At 40.0% G+C, this 21,923-nt stretch overlaps 1 protein-coding gene across 18 annotated transcripts in view; it reads right to left on the bottom strand.

Annotated features, from left to right (window-relative positions):
• The window catches only part of eya1 (EYA transcriptional coactivator and phosphatase 1), a 62,302-nt gene that overhangs the window by 30,482 nt on the left and 9,897 nt on the right, over positions 1–21,923 (bottom strand). The window contains exons 1-4 of one of the 18 annotated variants that reach the window (XM_065948892.1): positions 9,945–10,290; positions 2,738–2,865; positions 2,153–2,218; positions 759–836 (exon numbers count right to left, since the gene is read on the bottom strand). In XM_065948892.1, coding sequence (XP_065804964.1) covers positions 759–836; positions 2,153–2,218; positions 2,738–2,861 — 268 coding nt within the window. In that variant the 5' untranslated portion in view covers positions 2,862–2,865; positions 9,945–10,290. Of the gene's footprint in view, positions 1–758; positions 883–2,152; positions 2,219–2,737; positions 2,866–4,478; positions 4,770–9,944; positions 10,297–21,923 lie in introns of those variants that run through there. The other 17 variants (XM_065948900.1, XM_065948886.1, XM_065948887.1 and 14 more) reach the window with 17 other exon arrangements.

Raw genomic sequence — 21,923 nt, forward strand, 5'->3', positions numbered from 1 at the left:
AGATAAAACCATGCACAGTTAGATGTGGTACTATTAATACATGTTACAGAAAATATAACTGAGTCCTGCAGAGTGACATAGATATCTGTGAGGACGGAAAAAAGGCAATGAGCTAAAAAATTATCACATTAGAGACTATTTCTTTAACAATTCCTACAATGCTCATTATACTCAGAGGTCCTGGTTTTATTTAGCAATGCCTCTGTATATGTGTCAGTGTGTGTGTGTGTGTGTGTGTGTGTGTGTGTGTGTGTGTGTGATGTTCTCCTCGCTGAGAGCAGGGTGTGAAAATCCTGGCTCTGACAGGGCGATAGGGTAACAGCCCGTGGAGAGCGGGGGCCACTGGGACGCCATGTCACTCCAGTGGACAGACAGCCTCAGTGCATTATAGGTCATAATTCAGCCCTCACTGGCATGGGAACCAGCAGGGCTAACACACACACAAAGATGTGGAAGCAAGCACAGCATATAAATATGCTGACAAAGGTAAGGTAAGAGGTGCATGTACTTTAACACTCACAGACATTGACACACACACACACACACACACACACTGTGTTTTAGCTGCAGGGACACTTCCTGGGGCCTCGGCTTATCAGTCACCCACCTGTAGGCTCATCTCTCACTAATCAGTTCTGCTGCTCTGTGTGTGTGTGTGTGTGTGTGTGTGTGTGTGTGTGTGTGTGTGTGTGTGTGTGTGTGTGTGTGTGTGTGTGCAACACATGCCACTTCTCCCTCCTCCAACCTCACAACCGTACCTGATCCTGAGAAGCTGTCTAGAGAGGTGTCTGCTATCGAGGTGGCGATTTCGCTGCTGCTCATTGGCTCACTTTTAACTGCAAACAAAGAAGCCACAGTGTCACCAAAAGCACCAAATCAAGTCTGGAAGAAAAGGAAAATAAATCCGATTAAAGTCCCACTGTCTCAGGCTCAGAGATTTTCACATTGAACAAATAATGTTTTGACAATACAGCAAAACGTTTTTCAGGTAAATCAATACCAGGCAGGAGGAAAAAGTCAAACAACATTTCAGGCTCATATAAAATAATGCCAGAGTATGAAAATGAATTATATCTGACATTAAATGTTATATCTAACCAATTTTAAATGCCTATAAATATGAATTATAATTTATTTTTTTAATCGGGATTTGCATTTAAAAATGTGCTTAGCTGCTTCCTTAGCTTGGAAATGTGTTTTAAAAAGAACGTTTTACTATTTTACAGAATGAAAAATCTAACTTTAATTTGACATTTCTTTCTACTTATCTAGAAATACTGCCTCCTTACAAAATGATTTAACTGTCATGATAAATGACCGTCTTTCTGTACTGTAATGTAGCATGAATCGCCAATAAAAAAATCGCTCCACAGGGAGCTAAAAGTACAATTGAAATGTCAAGGTAACGTATGGTGTATAAACTCTTTTTAAGAGTGTAGCGAACGCTGTGTGACCCGGGCTCCCTCGAACAGATCAGCGTTAGATCTGTAAAGACAATTTCACAGCTTTGTGACAGCTCAGGAATCTTTGAAATCAATCCATTTCTCTTCAGGCTGGCGGGAGGATTTTTTTTTTTTCCCCTCCTTTTTTTGGCAAAACAAATTGACAATGTGGGCAAGGGAGTCATGCTCAGTGGAATCCCTCATGGCTGAAGAAGCCGTTTGCTGTCATGTTTTACATGTTTCAGCTATGCTTGTTCAGTGCAGAAACACGTGTTGACAAAGGGGCAATTCTTTGCAACAGCAATGCGAGATAAAGGAAAGTGGTAAGGTGCATGCATACACTAGCACACACTCAGGCCACAGAGCACAAAAATATCCACGATGTTCAGGGAACAGCAAGGAACTTCAAATTAAAATTAAATGTATCATACGAGGATGCCATCGCGACCATTCATTAACGATGGACTCAAATCAACTGTGTGTAAAACCATGCTCCAAACAAACACAACAACAATAACAGCAAATACCAGAGTTTCTGAATGAAAGGCACAATAGTTGAGGCAACTTTAGGATTTTGTAGTAGGAATTTTTTTAGGACTTTGGTTCAAAGTTACTCATTGGAACTTTGGTTTAAGATGGTAGACTCTTTTGATTAAGTGGGAGAAACACCAAGTATTGTCCTTTCATTGTGTTACTAAGAATAGACAAACCTGCAGAGGACTGTGAGTTAGAACCTAACAACCAGTCTGCAGTGGTAAGCATTGTGATGCTATCACCTACGGGACAGAAAGAGTTGCAGAGGGACACATGACAGTTTGCACTGTGTCGGGTCCTGTCTCATGAAAACACACATACTAATGAAAATAAAACCTGAGGTCAAAGCACAGAGTAAACTGAAGATTACATGACCGGGGGTGGGTGGGGGTGGGGCTTCACTAGACAAAGGCTCAGATTTAAGCACAGGTGAATCACCTGAGTAAATAACTATGTACAGTAGAGACCTTATGCAAAGCTCTGTCATTTCCATTCTGTTGGCTTTGAATAATTACATGGTTACTTAAATAAACAGCTACTAGACAGAGGACAACAACTACTAGTAGCACTGAATTGAAAATAATCTACGCCTCAAACCAGATACACAAACTGCATCTATTGGCTGATTAAGACTATATTTATAATTGAGGGGAACAACACTCTGATCAGATAGTATCACTAATATCACAATTCTCAGCCCCCTTTATCTGAAATGTAGAATTGGACACACTACACAAAGCAAATAAGCATCACACACATACCTTCAGTGCCATTGGGTGTCATGGAATTGTTATTGATGTGGGAGTTGTCGAGGTTGGGACCATTAGGAGATTCACTGCTTCCACTTACTCGGCTGTGAGGACTGGCTAGATCCTGCATTTCCATAGACCTATCGAGACACACACACACCAAATCAAATTACACATATCACTCTGGTTTCACGGAAGACACGGAGCACTGATTCACAATGCAGTGCACACAACGTATAGATCAAGTTAAATCAAATGATAATAATAACACAAAGTAAGAATCATATAAATATGTGTTAATATATAAATAAGTCACCCAGGAAAAAAAAAAGTCAATTTCAATTATATTAAATATCTATAATTCACTGCGATAAATAAATAAAAATAATGGCATTTTTATATGAAAATGATGAATACAATACAAAATTTCACCCATACACACACACACACACACTCACACACACACTATGTACAAAGAAAACAGCAGAACTTCAGGCAAAGGAAAAGTAAACATTTCGACATGACAATTCCTGATTTCTCTCATCACAAAAATCACACAAAGTGTTTACTGTCAATTGACTGTGTTGGATGTAAAAGTGAAAATTGCCCTGAGTGTATATATATCTTTTTGTGTGGTATCGAAGACTGTTAACAGATGTTTGCTGGTTTGAGGCTATGCTTAATGTGCCTGTTAAAAGTGCAGCTCTCTGCCTGATTGTACGAGCCCATGCCTCAGTGAGGGGCAGATGAGAAGCTCATGAGGCGTGTGTTTGCTCTGGCAAACTCCTTAATTGTTTCTGTGTTTATACAAAAGACCACGCCACTAAAAACATTATTCCATCTTCTCTTTTGTGCGCTCAAAGGATTTGATCAAGTATAGACAGCGGGGTGTAAAGAAGGCACAAGTGATTGGAAAACCACGTCCACTAACTCTGGACCCCATTTGTCTCTGCCACTATGAAATAGCGAGTTAATGAAATTAGGACAAAATGTTTTGTACATTATACTGTCATTTCCAATTATATCCCAGGGTTCTGGGTATCTGTGCTATCGACACACATCAGCCTTTACACAAGGCCACAAAGATAAATGCTCAAGAAACTCTGAGCAGTCTGAGTGCTATCAGATGGCACGAAGAAACCAGAATTATGAGATAAAAAGATTCAATTATGATATGCATTTACTCTATTTAATATGTTATTCCACTGTTATGATATTATGATACTTTGCAGTATAGATTGGCAGATATAGCTCTTTCTTGTGGTTTAAGTCCAATTTGATTATTAACAGAAAGAAAATGTGCTTTTAAAAACAAAAACAAAAAACTAAAATATGAGTCGTAAAATAAATCTGTGTTAACTATAAAACTTATAACAAAGAGCTAAGTCACTTTTAGTGACACATGCATAATGGAAGCTTCATTGTTCTTTTCCCAGAAGTATATTAATTTACTTCACCACTAAAAATAACCCACCAAGCATACAACAGCAGAGTTACTGTTCAAGCACATTGAGGACTGTGCAGAAAAAAAAATTCTATTTCCACATTTCACACTCACTACTTAATCCTGTTTCCTCCTCTTTTGCCCAAACTTTATTCTCATTAGCAGTTGGCTAAAAAGCCTTCACTGACAACACAGTAGGCTTAAATAACGTGTCAGCTGTTAAGCAGAGTGTCTGAGTGAAATCTCTGATGCCCTGCAGAGCGCTACAAGTCTCTGATGCTCCTGGCACTGGCTCAACATTGCTCTTACCTGCACCTAGAAGGATTTGCGTCCTCACAAACCACACTCCACCTCTCTGTACTCTGCCTCCACCTGCCCCAGCAGAAACAATGTCACTCCTTGTTATTGCAGCTCGATGTCACAGTCCAGAGCCATCCATGACACAAAAAGGCTTGTCTGAGAAAACATTATTATTATTCTGGAGCAGAATGGGAAGAGAGGGCTTGCGGGGGGAACAGAGGCGCACATTGTCTCCACTCTCCGAGCCGCAGCCACTACTCTGCTGTTGTTTCCTCCTTCAGGTCCTCCCTCCTCCTCCCTGAGCGAGGGGAGCACAGCCAAATGACGGAAAGGTGATTCATCATTGGTCTACGACAGCTGCAAACTGGATTAGCCCTCCCCCAATCAACATGCAAAGAGGCTTAGCCAAGGTAAGCAGGAAGGGGCGGGTGGGGTGTGCGGGGGTGAAGGTAGGCAGAGAGGGGTGAGGGGTTGGGGGAGAGCTTTGCTGCTTGAGGTAGCCTGCTGCTGGAAGGGAAGATGGGACTTGTTGAGCAGAGGCAAGCCAAGCGTGACACCCCCAGCATCTTCAGCAGATCTTTCATCTGCAATTGACACTATCTGAAATTTATCAGCACTCCCCCCTCCCCGCATACTGACAGCTCCTAATGACCGTCAGGGCTGCTTCCCGCGGGCCTGCCCCAGCCTGGGGCCATGGCACAGAAACACACAACTTCCCAACTGCACGGTGGACACAAAGGCACAAAGAGAACAATATATACACTCTCACACAGACATTATATAAATCTTTTCTCTCTCTGTGGCTTCTGTCTTTTTCTTTTTTATTCTCTTTTCTTAAACACATAACTCATGTCCGTATGTCTCTGCACACACACTTACACACAGGGCACTTCAGAGGCCCCCAGATCAGTGGTGCAAATGCACGCAAACACACACACACATAGACAAAGTCACACACGCAGGGCACTTTAGAGGCCCCCAGATCAGTGGTGCATCTCAGACAATGAACGAGACTGGAAACAAGAACACGGAGAGCATATGGAGCCACATATGTTTCCTATGACGCTGTGAATGCCTCTATTACTCTCCTTTAGCTGACAGTTACATTTCGCTGTCCACTCCCGCTCTGCTCTTCTCTCTGCAAACATCAAGCAGAGCCATATACATGCACGGCTAGAACACTATATTAGCCCTGACTCAGGCCCACCGTGGGGATACAGGGTCCAAAAAAAGGTCAAAGGTATTCAACTGGTCAGGAAAAATGAAATATATATTTATATAAAGTTTTTTTTTTCCTGGCATAATTTTTAATGGCTGACTGTTTACATGAGCCAGGGTAACCTGAGCTGCATGGTCTTACGTTTTTTTTTTTCTTTTTTTCAACAGGCTTTGCTCTTCACACCAAGGGAAAGCCTTCATGAATACCATTCTAGCTGTGCATGCTGCCTACTAAATGCTTATGGAAAAGGTTTCCCTTGAAAAAACATTATGTTTCATTCTCACTTTGGAAGCTACAGGCAACAGCAGCGTCTCCTTGCATTTCCAACGCTAAAAAATGCAGGGGATGTCAAAAAAAAAGAAAAGAAAGAAAGACAAAAATATCAATGGAAAAGAAAGGCCACAGAGGTAAAAAGCCATAGACGAAAGAGAAACACATTCTGCCACAGCACATTAACAGCGATCACAGAGCTGTGGAGAGAGTGTGTTGTGGTGGAGTGATGTGGTATAATGTGTGTGAGTGTGTGTGTGTGGTGGCTGGTTGGTTGGTTGGTTTCTCTGTTTAGTAGTGAAGGCCAATGCAGCCATTATCATGCTGATGTTTGAGCCATCGCCAGCAGGTGAAACCAGCCAGGTGAAAAGAGGGGGGGGGGGGGGGGAAGAGAAGGGAGGGAGACAGGGATTTAAAAGCAAAATCAAGCCTTTCTTCTGCGCCGCTAAATATTTATTGTTTAAAAGGAAGAAAAGGGGTCCGCATTCACATTCATCTTTGATGTGCATCTTAGTTCAACCTGAACAGGTCTTTGAAGCTAACAAGAACAAAGCCGGGCTAGATGAAGCGCTGCAAGTGTCATCAAGAGGGGAGGAAAAAGAAATGCCACAACACGTTTCTCTCACGGTTGTTTGCTGGCCCCTTGTTTCGCTTAACTTATTCCAAGACCTGCGTTTCCAAAGGTAAACAAAGCCCCAGCCGAGCTTTTAGTAAAGATCAAGTCAGCATGCAGGCTGTCTGACCCGGCACAAATCTCTTCTTCACCTTTGGAATATAGATATTTTTACTTTTCAGCCCAGAGTTATAATTTTTTATATTTTAAAGTTTATGTTTAAACTAAAATAAACATACTAAAGAGGAGGGGGGGGGTGATGTGTGAATATGCTTTTTTTTTCGTCCTCCATGCCCTGTGTCATCCTTCATATAGGTAATAATTTTACAGGATCACAGCCTCCACTCCTTTGAATTTTTCAGTCTAAGTAAGCCATGTGTTGTGAGTTACAACTTTTAAAAAACAATGCTTTAATCAAAATCTAACTTTAAAACAACTAATCCCCACTTAAGCTGGTCAGCTGAATCCACATGGTGGCCCAGGAAAAATAAATCCACTCTCAAAGAATGTAGATGGAGACAACAATTGGACACAGATGTGAGTGGATTTAGGCACAGTTTACAAAATGCTACACTTCACTTGTGTCTCAATACGTGGCTAAGAAAATGACGGCTGCCAACGAACGCAACATTGAACAGCTTTGTGTTTTTTTATTGTTTGGATAAGGTAATTAAAAAAAAAAAAAAAATTAAAACTTCATTGGGTTACTTTTAAAAATACAAAGTCACTTTAAACATATAAAAATAAATAAAAAACATGTATATCCAAAATGTTCTGTTCAAATTAAAAAAAACAATCAATTTAAATTGCATCCTGTGAATACTTATTCATACAGATGCACTGCACTAGTTTATGAAATAAAACTTGTGGCGACAAGTTATCAAAGCACCCGGTGTTTCACACACAATTTAAAATATTCAACTTGTCTGTAATTAAAAGCACAATTATTAACAAATGTCCTGTTTGTCGATGTGTAATTTGTCCCTCTTATTGGGTTCAATCTGACATGGTGCTCCAGCAATTCTCTCAATAGCTACATTAAATCTGTTAATACTGTGCTCTTCAACCCTCCAAATTATTTCCAGAAGGCCGGTTCACCTTTGAGGGGCCATCAAACAAGATTTAAGGTGCACATTTTATCACAACCTGCCTACCACCGTGACCACCGCAGACCGAGAGGGGCTTTACACACAAAAGATAAAATACAGCCCAGTAACAAATCTTGACGATTAAATCACCTTAATGCTCGGGGCATGTTATTTTAATTCTCACTAATCAGATAAAGTGATCTATCATGTTTATAAAATTATTATCTCAACAGGATAGGAAGCTGATGAAATTCTAAAATGCAAAAGACGCAGTTTTTTTAAAGGCAAAAAATGAAATGTAAATCATCAGTTGGGCAGTTTTCTTTAAGCACATTTGCAGGGCATGAAATTTTGATCAAATCTATTTTCAGACTTCTAACTCTGCGGGTTTTCTGATTATCTTGCGCATGTAAACATCATTCCATTTACAAACAAACACACAAGAGAGTATTAGTGATTGAGGCTTTGTAATGACAATCAACAGAAATCTCTAAAGCTCATTTCCTGCTCTTTCAGCCACATATTCCAGATCCAAACAGTGGTGTGTTAACAAAATAAGAGCCCATAGTATTTAGTAAACACCCCCTGCCCACTAATCACCCAGTTAGAGCTACTTAATAAGAGGTCCCCTATTTCCGTCTTCTTTCTCTCGCGCTCTCTCGCTCGCCCCCTCTGCTTCTTCCTCGCTGGATCAATTAGCCCTCTGTGTCTTTCACCGTTTTCAATCTCCTCTCTGAGAGAAGAGGACGAGGGCTCAGCCCCGGCTAGACACATCAATACGGAAGACATCAGGCCTTTGGGCAAACAATGCCACCGTCACCGCCAACCACTCCTGCTTGCACACACTGCAGCTACACATGCATGGAGAGATCCTGATCTCTGCCTGCACAAAGCAAATACACAGAGTAAACAGCCCCCCAAATCAGCCGCCTCATTATCTGTTAATTGGATAAATAAGGTTATTGTGTGAGTGAATGGCTGCTGCAGGCAGTCACACACACTGTCATGTTTGTCTACATGGAGCGGAGGCCATTCTGCAAGCAGTCTGGCTTTCTATTTCCTCTCTTTTATCTACAAACACACCTTTTTAAACAGCCAAAAAGGGCAGCAGTTTTTGAAATTATAGGAATTAGTGGAAAAAAGTAAATAGAAAAAAAACCCAATTTAAAGAGATGAAAAGTGTTTTACACACACATAATAATTCCCTGACTTGAGATGTAAGCCTGCGATCATACACACAACATTAAACCAGAACATCCTTCAATTAGAGGCTGGTGATTACAGCCGCTGAGTCATCTTTACTACACGCTGGATACGGGCGAGCGGAGACGCAGCACGGCCGGGAGTCCAGGCCTGTTGTCTCTGAGAGACGCTGAGAAGCTCTCAGGTCTCCCTTCAGCATTCCTGGCCTCAGCAGATGGCATTACATGTCAACTGCTTTAACTGTGTTAGTTTTGTTTGTTCCGCCAGTCCAAAAAAAAAGAGACTCCTGCAGGGACCGATGTGTTTGATCCGAAATGTAAACGAGGCCGAGCAGAAGAGGATCACATGTTTCAGAGGGGAAATCTGAATACATACGTAACTAGCAAACTACTAAATTACAATTCTTTAAATGTTAATTCAAATCTTTTGAATTTGTTTTGATAAAAAAGGTTGGGATAACCAAAGTTATATATTTTTTTAAATAGAGATTAAAGGAGACAATTTACTTAAATGTCTATCATATTTACAGAGGAAATTGAGTGCAAAATATCTGAAATTGCTGCCTGTTCTAAATGTAATATTAAAACACATTATAGTTAGATTTGATTATCATTAAATGTATTGTGCCAGACTATCAGTGTTTTTTAAATAGTATCATATTTTATTTTGAAATGTACTTCTTTATGAGATTTGTATTTTTTTTAAGTAAAATAAAAAAATACTTTTTTTTAATCTCTTATTATCAGTGTCTTAAATCTGAAATGTAAACATTGAAGCCTCTCTCATATTACCATTAATTTAACATTCTCATTAGCTCTACAGTTTGACATTTTTCACAATAATTCAGATTTAGTAGGATTCTGTCGTGTACGATGACAGTTAATGATAAGATTAGTGACAAAATGTAATAATAATAATGTAATAATTACTTGAGAATTAAATGTTGAATTAAATGTCCATACAAATGAATGTAATGTTTGAGATGATTCTTCACACAGTGAAACACTAAAAACAGACAATGGGAAAAGACAGCACTTAAACGAACATGTCAGACATAAGGCGGAAATTAAAATGATACTCACTACAATTATGGTTGAATCCCTGTGTGTTTATCCCTTCTTAGATCTTCTTTAAAAAAAAAAAAATCATCTACAGGAAGGTTATCAGTCCAGCAGAACGGACAGCAAACTTTCTAAAAGAGCTCTTCAGGTGTTGGTAGAATCAGTAGCACAATAAATGTAAACTACAAGACTACTTTTTTCTTTTTCATTTTAGGTGTTGGAACCCATGGAGCCCCACGCGCTATCTCAGGAGACCCAGTCCTAGTGAGAAAGAGAGTTGTCCGATTACTGCTTCAGGCAGTGACTAGTGAGTGTCTGAGGAAGAGGGAAAAAAAGAGAGAGAGAGAGAGTGAGAGAGTGAGGGAGAGGGAGGGAGGGAGTGAACGAGGGAGGGAGAGGGAGGCTGCTGCTGCTGCTGCTGCTGTTTGAAAAAGCAGAAAAGTTGCTCGGCGCTCTCTCACAGGAAGACTTTGGGTCTGGAGGAGGCACAGGGGAGTTGTGCCTCACACCAGCTCCCCATATGTCATTCACTCACAGCTTAAAGCAATAGAGCCCTCTCCAGATTGTATCAGTGGAGACTTAAGACAATGAAACGGCAGATCTCCACTGGCCTGTCTGTCCACTGGAACACACGGCTCCGCTCACACACCCCAAGGGCCCACACTTTTCTTCATCCCCCCCTTTTGTTTTTGTTATTTTCTTTTTTTCCACCACAAACCACATTTTTTCGTGTAAGTCGTAGGCTGCTGCTGGATTTCTCTTTCTCAGAGAGGGACTTCAGAGAGGGACTTCAGAGCGTAAACAACAGCTTAGGTCATCAGCTTAGGTGACGAGAAACCGGAGGTCTAGCAGCGGCCGAGCGGCTCGACTCTGTCCGTCTCCGCGGCAGACTAGTGGAAGTCCTCCGTCAACACATACACGCCGCGTCTGTGTGCGAGGTAATGACTGCCTTCTGTCTGCTCCAGGTTATTATTTCAACTGTGCGAAGCTGCCGCACAAGGCCACGCTGCTACTGATGAGCTCAAACTGGTGATTTATTCAAGCTGGTGATGAAGCTTTGCAGCTTTTTGCTCCAATATGTCATGCTGTTTTTTTACCCAAGAATATCAATCAGAGTAATGGATGGTTGAGAGGTCAATGGAGCATTTTAAATTTGTTTGATTTCCACATAATAAAACTGAGGGTGAAATAACAACTGCTATACTGAAAAATGATTACCCAGATAGAGGAAATCATACATTTACGACAGTAAAGAGGTGGTGAGAGAAGAAGAACACCCACGGCTAGAAGAATATATAGTTTACTGTGTTAGCAGTTGGCGCATGTATGCACTGCTTGTCTCCTCTGTAACTTTATAGTCAGTATGTGATGAAAAGAATAATAAAAAAAACCGAGGATGTGTGTCACTAAAAGAGCTTATTCATTGAATTTTATGGGATGAAAAATAACCCCCAAAAAAAAGGCAAACGTCGTCTTGATCAGCTGCAGAGTTCACCACTTAAACTGAAAGCAGGTCAACACCATGCAGCCTCTGTAGCAGCAGTCAACAAGGAGCTGACAGAAATAGATCCGAGCTGCAGTGCTCCTGATTTAAATACACCGCAGTAATGATGTGGACGTGCTGAAAATGCAAGTGCGACCTCCTCTTCTGCCCACAGGTAAATCCATATTTGCTCACGTTTCAGTATCCTGGCATGAAATAAACTGCACATTGAACAGGCTCTTGATAACTCGACTGACTAATTGAAGCTTGGGGACTCTCAGGTGAATATTTCTAATAGCAGAGGAGGGGTACACATGCCAGTCGAGCTCGTCCTTTTACTCCGCTGCTCGCTTTTTCAATAAGCAGCTGTATAAAATTAGCCTGAGATGTAATTTTGCAAGTGAGTTATTTTCAAATTGCACAGTATAATTATCCAGAGTTGTTTATGTCTCAACGACTAAACTCAGATTTTCCTGCAGTGCTCTCCTGCATGCAGAGCTCCACGGTATGTTTTGAATCAAGGCTCCAATCAGGCTGGCGGTATCTGAGGATGTTCACTCCTGACTATTTTCATGTTATACAGTATATTCTTAAGGTGTAAAAATACAAATGATCTGTGCAGAAAAGGAAGAATATGATGTTCAGTTGTGACTATTTTCAAGTTATACAGTATCAAGTTAAGGTTTAAAATGCAAATTGTGTCGGGCAGAAAAGGAAAATTAAGATGTTGAGGTTTTTTAGCTGTTTTTTAACCGTTTTATATGAAAAAAGTGCAAATTTAAAAAGGCACAAAGAAATTTTGTACATATAAAACCTCGTTAGTTGCATACATTAGAACAGTTTAATCATCTTTCCTGCAGCTATAAAAACTGTGTACTTAACAGAACCTTCTTCATGTGCCAAATGGAGGCTTAACAAAAGATGCACTGATACCGTTCGACTGACATCAGCGCTAAAACGCCACTTGCCAAAAACTATATCAAGTAAGAAATTTGAGAAGTGGGCTAAGATTAAATGTGAAGCCGTTCTTTATTAAGGATTATCTTGATGGGACTCAATGGTCTTCATGTGGGGTTTCAGAGATGCCTGCTTGCAATTTAGAGTGAAGAGAGATCTGCACTGTCCTCCACTGCCAACAGGTTATCCACTCGGCTTCACACACACATGAAAATAGACTCACTTCCAAATGTCTGATTCCTTTTTGCAGATAAGGATTGGAGAGTTAATGTACATCTAACTGCAATCCTAGTACTTGGAAAGATTTAAAACCCTCTATATTTTTGTATTTTATTTTTTCTGATGTTCCACAAGTGAGTTTACTTATCTTGACATAGAAAACGTAAACAGTGTGAAAGGTGCAGGAACGCCGTGACAAGGGATCAAATGATACAGATGAAACAAAACGCTAACACCCCCAGTGACACAGTTGCAATATTTTCATATGCATATGCTGCAAATTTGTTTGGTTAGAACCACTACAGTGTTTATACAATGTCACACATCGGGGGGATCATGTTCCTTTTCTGACAGAAGTCTCAACAGAGCGTTACACTCTGAACCTTCCCCCAAGAAGGGAAATCTGAACGTGGGATAACTCTGGATAAAATAACAGTTTTTATATATTTACACAGGCATTACCAGGTGAAGTGTTCACCTATTGACTAAGGGGAAAAAAACAACAAAAAAAACTTAACTACACAAAACTCCCACATTTCAGCCTTGCCCCTGACACAAGTGGCACATTAAGGTGTGCAGGATGGCAATTTGTCAAAGAGCTCTGTGAGCGCTATGTTCTAGTTATTCCTCAATGATTCATGTGCACAGTTTCCCTGTGAAAGTTGACTGAGTGACATATCTCAACCAAGGGAAATTCAAGATTAATTCAGGACTTTTCCAGTCCTCTTCTGATCCTGCTGCTTGTGTTTTTCATGAGAACCCAAAAGCACAACAACCAACATCCTGTCAGGGCCCCCCAAAAAACCTTACCTTGAGTTTAAGATGCCTTTCTTCATGTCGTATATTCAACACAAAATAACACTAACCCATTTATCTGCCATGCTTTCATCAAACTCTCAGGAGAAACTTTGATGATGACACGTTTTCACCACAATAAAGATTTTGAAAGTGCAGACAGATAATTTTGAAGTCCCTCAAGGTAAATTAGAAGCAAGTCAAGTGCTTTCAAGTGGTGAATGAAAGTTAACAGTGAAGCCCGGATTCCTTATAAACAAACATCAGGTCGGCCTGCCTCGCTGAGGAGCAGTGATGAAAGTAAACACAGCATACCTCAACATGAAAATGCTTCGGAGCTTTCCTCCACCAAAAGAGGAACAAAGGAAATGGTAAACCTCAGCGGACGTCACAGACTTAAATTCATGTTGTAGTCAAACATAACAAGAAGAACATGATTTAAATATCCATTGAAGAACACTGTAAGGCAACTTTTTAGAAATAATTTCAAAAGTCATCTCTAAATGCTGTGTTTCCTTGCTTAAAAATTCTATAGTATTATGTTGGAGAGGGATCCATGGGTACATTTATCCATGCACCATCAGAGACAAGTTGTATTTTATGACCGGTGAGGCACACCTGGAGAAAGTCTACGAGGACCCCGAAAAAATCCTCAGACAGACACTTTATTGCTCTCCAATGGCCCCAAAAAAAGGCAAACAAGCACACTTTAGAGACCTATTACTCAGAATGAGACATCACTGAGGTTGGAAGTATCACCAAGGGCAATACACTCAGGATATATAGTCTGTTAAAAGATAAAGAGAATAACAAGAGTAAATTCAGCCTAATAAGTCACTTCAATAAGATTTGTTCAATACGTGTTATGATTTATGTAAAGAAAATAAACAAATTAGTATTTGATTTAAGAAGGCCAGAATATACATTTATATTATATCAGTGATATATCAGTGATACTACACTCTATCTGGACAGGTATTTTAAGATTTGTAACATTTTAAAAGGATGTTTTTTTTTGGTTTCTCTGCAGACAATCTTCTTCTGTTCAGCGGCTTCTTTCAGGGCTCTACAAGAGTCTACCCCGGTTATAGCTAGATATCCTTCAGCCTTATCTATTCTGCATCAAATACAGCTCATACATAGTCTATTTTAACCCAAATACATTCAATTCAGTCTTGAATTAAGCTTTTTTCACTGGTGCAGCATAAAACTTAACCAATGTGTTTGCAGTCAGGAAATGAACTAGTCAAGTGAATTAGTTGAAATAGTTTTTTTTTTTTTTTTTTTTTTAACAAAATGCAATCAAAAGAGTGGCACATATCTAAGTTCACCAAAAAAACAAAAGTACATTTTGTATGTTTTATTTTTTTCTACTTGAAGCTGCCCTACAGTCTGATCATCTTCGAACAGCGAAAAACATTCAGGTTTAATAAAAGTAAGTTGAAGTTGATTCCTGTACAATGAATCTTCTGCATCCATGCCATACTTTCAAATATGTTCACCTCGATACAGTAACTTTTTAAGTTGAGCATGTGTTAATAAAGTGGTTGCTGTGAGCTGTGAACCTTTCTGGTAATATTCTGGTATACAGTTTAAAGAGTGAGCCTCATCAGCAATGCCACTAAATCACAGTCAGCTGCACCCTAAAATACCAATATGTTTGGTAATAAATTTTCAGCACCCCTCTAATGGCAGCATTTGTCAGGGCTGCCCCAACTGTCTGGGACGGCTTCTGACTTGCGCGACCCAGGCGGCCAGAAATGTGGCACTCCCCGTCTCCTCCACAGCTGCCCGCACAGTTGGGCCCAGGTCAGCAGAGCGCTGGGGGCCGGGCTGTTCATCACCAGGCTTTAGTGGAGCTGGGCCTGTGAGGAAGGAGGGGCCACTCATATCATTGGGAACTTATGTTCAGCACACCACCAACTCTCAGTGGATTAGAGTACAAAATGCAGAGGTTATAGACTTCTGCCTTGCAACCCCACCCCCTCAGGCTGCCTCTCTGTTTCTGTTGCTCCCCCCTGAGTCACTCACCACACCCCCACTAGTCCAGCCACTGTGACATTTGTGAAGCCAGGAGTCCACATAACAAAAACACATTAGGCAAATGTCTGGGGTCAAACGTCTGTTTGAATTGGCCAGATGAAAGCCACTTAGATTGGGTCTGTGCCATTCTGCTTAGCAACTAAATACAGTTACAAAAGAGGCAGAGCTGTGCGAGCCAGCGGTTTGTCTCACTGACAGAATATGCTACCGCATTCAAGTTCTGAACCCGTGTGTGCCAAGGGACGAACACAAGAGCTTTGACAAGGCTATTTAAGCCTGGGGTGTTACCAATCAGCTCCATGTCCTGCATAAATATAACAGAATTAAGATAGAGCGGAAATAACTTATATTTAACCTACATGCACATTTGTTCTTTAGGAAGCAAATGCAAGTGAACCCAGCAGGGGTATTTGCTGTGATGAATGGGCATTCCCATCAGACACCAGTTTTCAGTCATTTTTAACTCCTGGACAGACTTAACAGCTGGGCTTATCGGGCACTTAAAAAAGACGAAGCTCAGATTATCCAGGCACCAAATGTCACTCGTTTTATAGAACAGCAGGAAACATGCTGAGCTGCACAGTTTTTCACAGCCCAGAGTACAGTGTGAACTATTAGCGGCTTGCTGAACTGGAGGCTCCATCCAATCAGGCCACAGACCGACTTGAAGCATGACAAGAAGTTCGGAAATAACCAATGCAGTAATCGCAGTTTAAGAGTTTGTGAGACGAGTGTTGACATTTATGCTAATAGCTTGAACTGAACTACCTCTAAGTGACTTCTGTGCATGTGTCTGGTACTTGTCCACATCGTTGTCTGTGAGTAACGGAGACAGCCTTTCAGTTATCGTTTTTACTAAAACTACTGCTGCACTATCAATATCCGGTGAACAGGAAGAGCTGTCCAAGCGACTTAACGAATAAAAAAGCAAAGACTGCATCATCCATACGAAAAGACGAGGAAGAGTGGGTAACAAACGGAAGGAAATAAGAAGAAAAACTGTAATTCATTGAGATTTAACATCAATTTTGTCCATTTAAATCAGTGTTATTATAATCCTAGTCCATTCAGTTAATACGGACAAACATATCATTGTGAAAGACATCAATAGAACCAACTGGACCAAATGATATGCCAACTTTCCATGTTTGTTTCCTCTTGATGTGTTTGGAGCAGCAGTGGGACTGCTAAAAGGTGACTTCCTGCATGAGGAAATGGAATTTGCAATGCATTGCTTACAGAACACACTCCCTTTGTACTGGGTTGAAAAGATGTTGTATTTCATCTGGCTTGTACGTCTTACAAGTGATTGGAGGAAATACAGCTTTGTATTTTAAGATGGGTGGATATGGATTTTCAGAATAAGAACTTATGCTAAACATGAGAAAAAAGTTTTATGCATGGTGCTCCTGAACTGTTCACTTTTTTTTTTGCTACTAAGAAAAAAGTCATTTTTTTCAACACATACAAAATTTGTCTGGAAAGCAAAAAATCATACATTAACTCTACCAGGCAGGACACTAAGAAGCCAGATTATAGCCAACAGAATACAGCCTGAGTGCAATAACAGTTAGGATTTCTGCTTAAATTATCACCATGCCAGGAGTTATTTCTTCCAACTTCTCATCCTCTTATTGTAGTTGATGCAGAGCAGCTTTACTGGAATTCATTATTCTGTACAGTAAAAGGAGCACTACAGGAGGGAAGAAACAAACTGACTATGGTAGGTGAATAACCGCAATTATGGACTGAAGAGTGAGCATAGCTTTGAATGTATTGACATGTAAGATTTACGTGCATTAAAAAGCTTTAAAGAGGGGAATGATTGATTGTTAGTTAAGTTAATGTATCGCGTCCATAAACTAAATGGATTCCTATTGATATCCCACCTCTTTTAACAGTCCATCTCATTCCATCTATTGTGAAACCTCTTTAAATATTATCTTTGGACTCCAAAGGTTCTTCCTGTATCTAAATTTGCTTTCAAGAAGCACTATTGATTTCTTTTAAATTGAAGTCTACATGTCTTAAACTGAACATCAAATATTAAGTGAAACAAAATGAAAGAATTCCAGTAACATGCATGAAGACAACGTTGGATGTACTGCTAAAATACAGGAGAAAAAAAAGAAAAAGAGACAGAGTTTGAAATTGGAGAGAAGTTTGTAGAAGCTGCCAAATGCCTTGAGGGGGATCCCTTCCTGAACTTTGTACTTGACACCTTTGATAATGAATCTAACCTTTTCAACCCTGTGAGTCAGAGATAAATTATCAATTTAATATGGAGGGATTCCTGATTAACATTTCCCTCAAGATGCACAAGGTGAACAGATGTGATGAACTGCCAAGGACCTCTGATGATGAACGTATGAATCATCAATACCAGCAGCTTCGCACGTCTTTGCTAAAAACACAAACCAAACCACAACAAAGAAATTCCGGCCATCCGGGGCATTGCCTTTGACTCCAAAATAAACATTACGTCTTGTTGCAGGGATCCGCTTCTGGATTGAGGGGTGAAAAACAGACAGTTGGGAAAAGAGTGTGAAACCTTCTTCCTACTTCACTTTGTGACTCAATTCCTGAAGCCCCAGGTGTTTTTTGGTTTTTGGTTCTCAAAACATCCAGTCGGGTCTCTAGTCAACTTTCAGTCCGGCAGAAGCACAAGAGAATTTCTCTCTCCCGAATGAATGAATAAAAATTGTTGGTAATGCTTTCTGTGCTGACTTGTACCAGCTAGAAAGATCTATATATAGCGAAGCAGCCTGCCATGGAAACAAACAACCACGGAGCCAGGGATCAGTTACAGGAGTAGCAACTTTTTATAGGTCACCAAAACTTCCAGTTGCCTAGGAAACAATGTTGAAGAATAGCACTCTTTTGGACGAGGAACAGGTAGTACTGGTCAGGGCAATTAGAGGGCTCATTTTGTTGAATGGGAGTTATCAGAGAGCTGGGCTGGGGGTAATTGAGGGGTTTGCTCATTCACTGAACTCGGACGTTGCTGTGAATGCTGCACCTGGACCGAGGCACCTTGAACAACTCACAATGGAGAGAAATGCCAGTTTGTTTTCTGATAGCCAGGGGGAGTATCTGGTGGAGTATCTGGAATCTTGGATTGACAAAAAGCCACTATCTGCAAACTATCTGGTAATATTGTTCATTCTGTAGCCAAGCTAAAGTGGATAGCAAATGATCTGCTGTGACTAAGATTGCAGAGGACTGATCTTGTAGCGTGTTACTTTTTTTTTTGCTTTTTATGAAACATAAATTTATGTACATATTCTTTCTGCTCATTTCTCCATTAAATTACTTATGCATATCAGAAGCTTTAATACTAACATAACTGTGTTTTTTAGGTAGCAGGTGTCTTTACATTTTTCCCCTGCACGCCTCTTTATAAAGATCTTTTGTTTCATTTGTTGTAAGAGCGACTGGTTAAAATCAGGTTAAACCTCTTCCTGTTCCTGAATAATCCAAATAGCCAACCTGAATTCACTCCTTTGACTCTCAGAGCACCCTGGCCTGTCCATTGCATGATGACTATGCAATTTACAAAATTACAAGCTAGCTGAAACCCTGCCCTAAAGAAGCCCCAGACTTGGCCTGAATTATTAATCAGCTATTGATGAAGGCCTGATAAATGCACCCGGCTCACTGTCCCAATGACATTCTTGTCTCCTGCCCTGGGCCTCTTCTACCGCTCTGCCTGCTTATATGTTGCTAAAGTTATGAACATGTAAAATGTGCTCATTTCAATCACAAAAGGTAATTGTCTTCAACAAAGTATCAGCTTACAGATCTCCACTGCTGCTGCTACCTCTCTCTAGCTCGGGAACTCAAATAAACACACTTCCATGCCAGCTAATTACAGTTTCACACTGTGTGACAGTCGACAATCTTCCCCATTTCTGTTGGCTGGACACCAAACTCTTCTAAATTGCTCACACAAGGGGAATCAACATGCCAATTTGATAGAAGTATACAAACAACAGCAGAGAATTACAGTCATCATTTTGATTACTTATCTGCCTTTAGGTATTAATATAAAATCCACAAAGCTTTAAGAAACTTAAGAAAACATTACTGGGCACCTGAGGATTGCTTCAATTGCGACATTGGTTTTTGGAACAAATAAAGCAAGATGAAACGTCTGCTTACTCCATTTGATACATAAATACAAACATCTTGGTTTGATTTGCAACAAAATGCAGATTTTCAGATGATAGTCAAGCCCTTCTTACTGACCTCTGGGCCTGGTCGCCCATATCTCCACCACCATCACCTCCAACAGCTGCAGAGCACTTAATAAATTGCACCTTTAACAAAAGGAAAAGGTGATGAATTGAAAAATGTTTAGCCCGTTCATGCATCATTAATGCAGTCTCTCCCTCAAATCGGCCACTGATAAATAATTAAAACTAATCTCATTACTGGAGTTTTCATTATGGGATAATTTAATTAAATGAAAGCCGAAGGACCTCTGAGGGCCTGGAGCCGCTAGGGGCCCCATGCCCTGCTCCTCTAATGGGTCGAGGACAGGGTAGTGCATTGGTAATGCACAGGAGCCCATACATTATTTAATGGATCCCACTAAGTAAGGATGGATCAATGATAACTTGTCATCTCGTCAATGTGTTGAAAGCAATCCAAAGCCGGCAGCAAGACAAATCCCAATACTGGAGGAAAAAAATATCAGCACAACTAAAGAGCAATCATGTGAAGATGCAGGAATGAATATTCTCTGTTAGTGCTAAAAAGTTATCCCCAATCGAGGATGCCTGTGCACTCCACTGATGGGGAAGCATTGGAGGGAAAAGACTTGACATCTGTTGCCAGCATTAAAGTTTAGGTCAGACGTGCTTCAGAGCAAATGGTGAAGGGTACAAGGTGTACATCTGATACCAAACAATAAATGATATCAGAGTCAAATGGGAGCCATTAAAAACCTTCCGAGTGAATGAGTGGAGAGGCTAAAGAGGAAGAGGGTATCTTGGTTAGTCTCAAGGAGCACTTACAGCACTCTAATTATCACACAGTAGATGCACACATCCAGCTCTCATTGAGGAGTCTTCACCTGCTGTCAGATACACAAGGAAATAGTTCTCTACTAGAACAGAAATAAATAACAGCTTATACAAATATAGATATTCACTTTTTGTGTGTACTAAGCAAACATTTGTCACAAAGACTAAAAAGCTGCATTTTTTTAAAACCATTTTTACTCTTTGTTATGAATAAAAACCTAAGAGTTGGTCCAGTGTGTCTCTTCACAAAAATCTGAATACTTTTAATAATGGTTGAAATATTTCAGCTTTACGGTCAATAGCCCATTATATAGGAGGCTCATTTTGTTCACTTATGATTCAGAACTGGTTTGAATCTCTCCTGTTCTCAGAGGGTTTTTTTTTTTTTTTAATAAATCAAATGTATTTGATTTGATTCTTTAAATCTGTTTCCATCTGAAGATGTCGATAATGATGTTAATAATATTTAAATATTTAAAGTCCATGTTGAACAGTTGAGATTATTACTCAGACTATATTGTTATTGCCATTCTATAAAATTAAAGAGATGCAATGATTAAGTTTAAACAACAAAGTGGGAGGTGTGTGATAATGAAAAAGTAAGGTGACAGAGAATTTCACATCATGTATATGCATCTCAGGCCTGAATTTCAAAGAGGAAATCTTTAACGTAAACATTAGCATTTTGTGAAAACAACTGAGTAATTAGTTTAGGGCATAATAAGCTGGAGGAGGCACACAATGAAAGAAAGCATTCTGGCTTTAAAATGAATAAAAATTGATTGAGTCCCAATAAAAAACGAATTGGCGGAGTGTTAACTGGATTCCACATAAACGTCTGTAGCAGTCCCTGGCCGCTTTATTGTGTGCTAATGCAATAGAGAACACTTAGCAATAAATGCTCCTCTCTGATGAGCTCACAAAGGCTTTCCAAGATGGCCTGATGAAATTGTAAAAATTAGATTTGAGCTAGCTGCTAATGACTCCTAAAACAAAGGAAAATCTCTAAATAGAATTAGCCTGCCCTCTTCTTCTCTAAATACATCATATGTAAATTACTGTCATTTGGAGAAATATGCTTGCCTGGAAGGTAAAGCCTTCATTAGAGATCTCTGTAGATTTGGGACTTGAACAGGAACTCCCCCAGGACATTTAAAAAGTTTGAGCACTCAGAGAAGGTACAGGTATTGTTCACTCAAGACAACAGAGAAATGACTAAGAAATCTATTTTTCATTATTTCACTGGATTTTGTTCCAAAGCTGAGGGCATTGACAACAAATTGACAATATAACAATACTGTGTGTGAAATTCTGTTCTTCCAGTCCACATAAAGCTGTACTGATACCAGATGATATGAATGCTGAATCAAGTATTGGCAAGAACATGAATTGACGTACTGATCTGATACTCATACTAGCCCGCCAAAAATGATGCCTCCTCACAATAATACTAATATAGCATATATAATATTGCAG

The sequence above is a fragment of the Labrus bergylta genome, chromosome 20 (genome assembly GCF_963930695.1).
Source record: "Labrus bergylta chromosome 20, fLabBer1.1, whole genome shotgun sequence".
Taxonomy (NCBI): domain Eukaryota; kingdom Metazoa; phylum Chordata; class Actinopteri; order Labriformes; family Labridae; genus Labrus; species Labrus bergylta.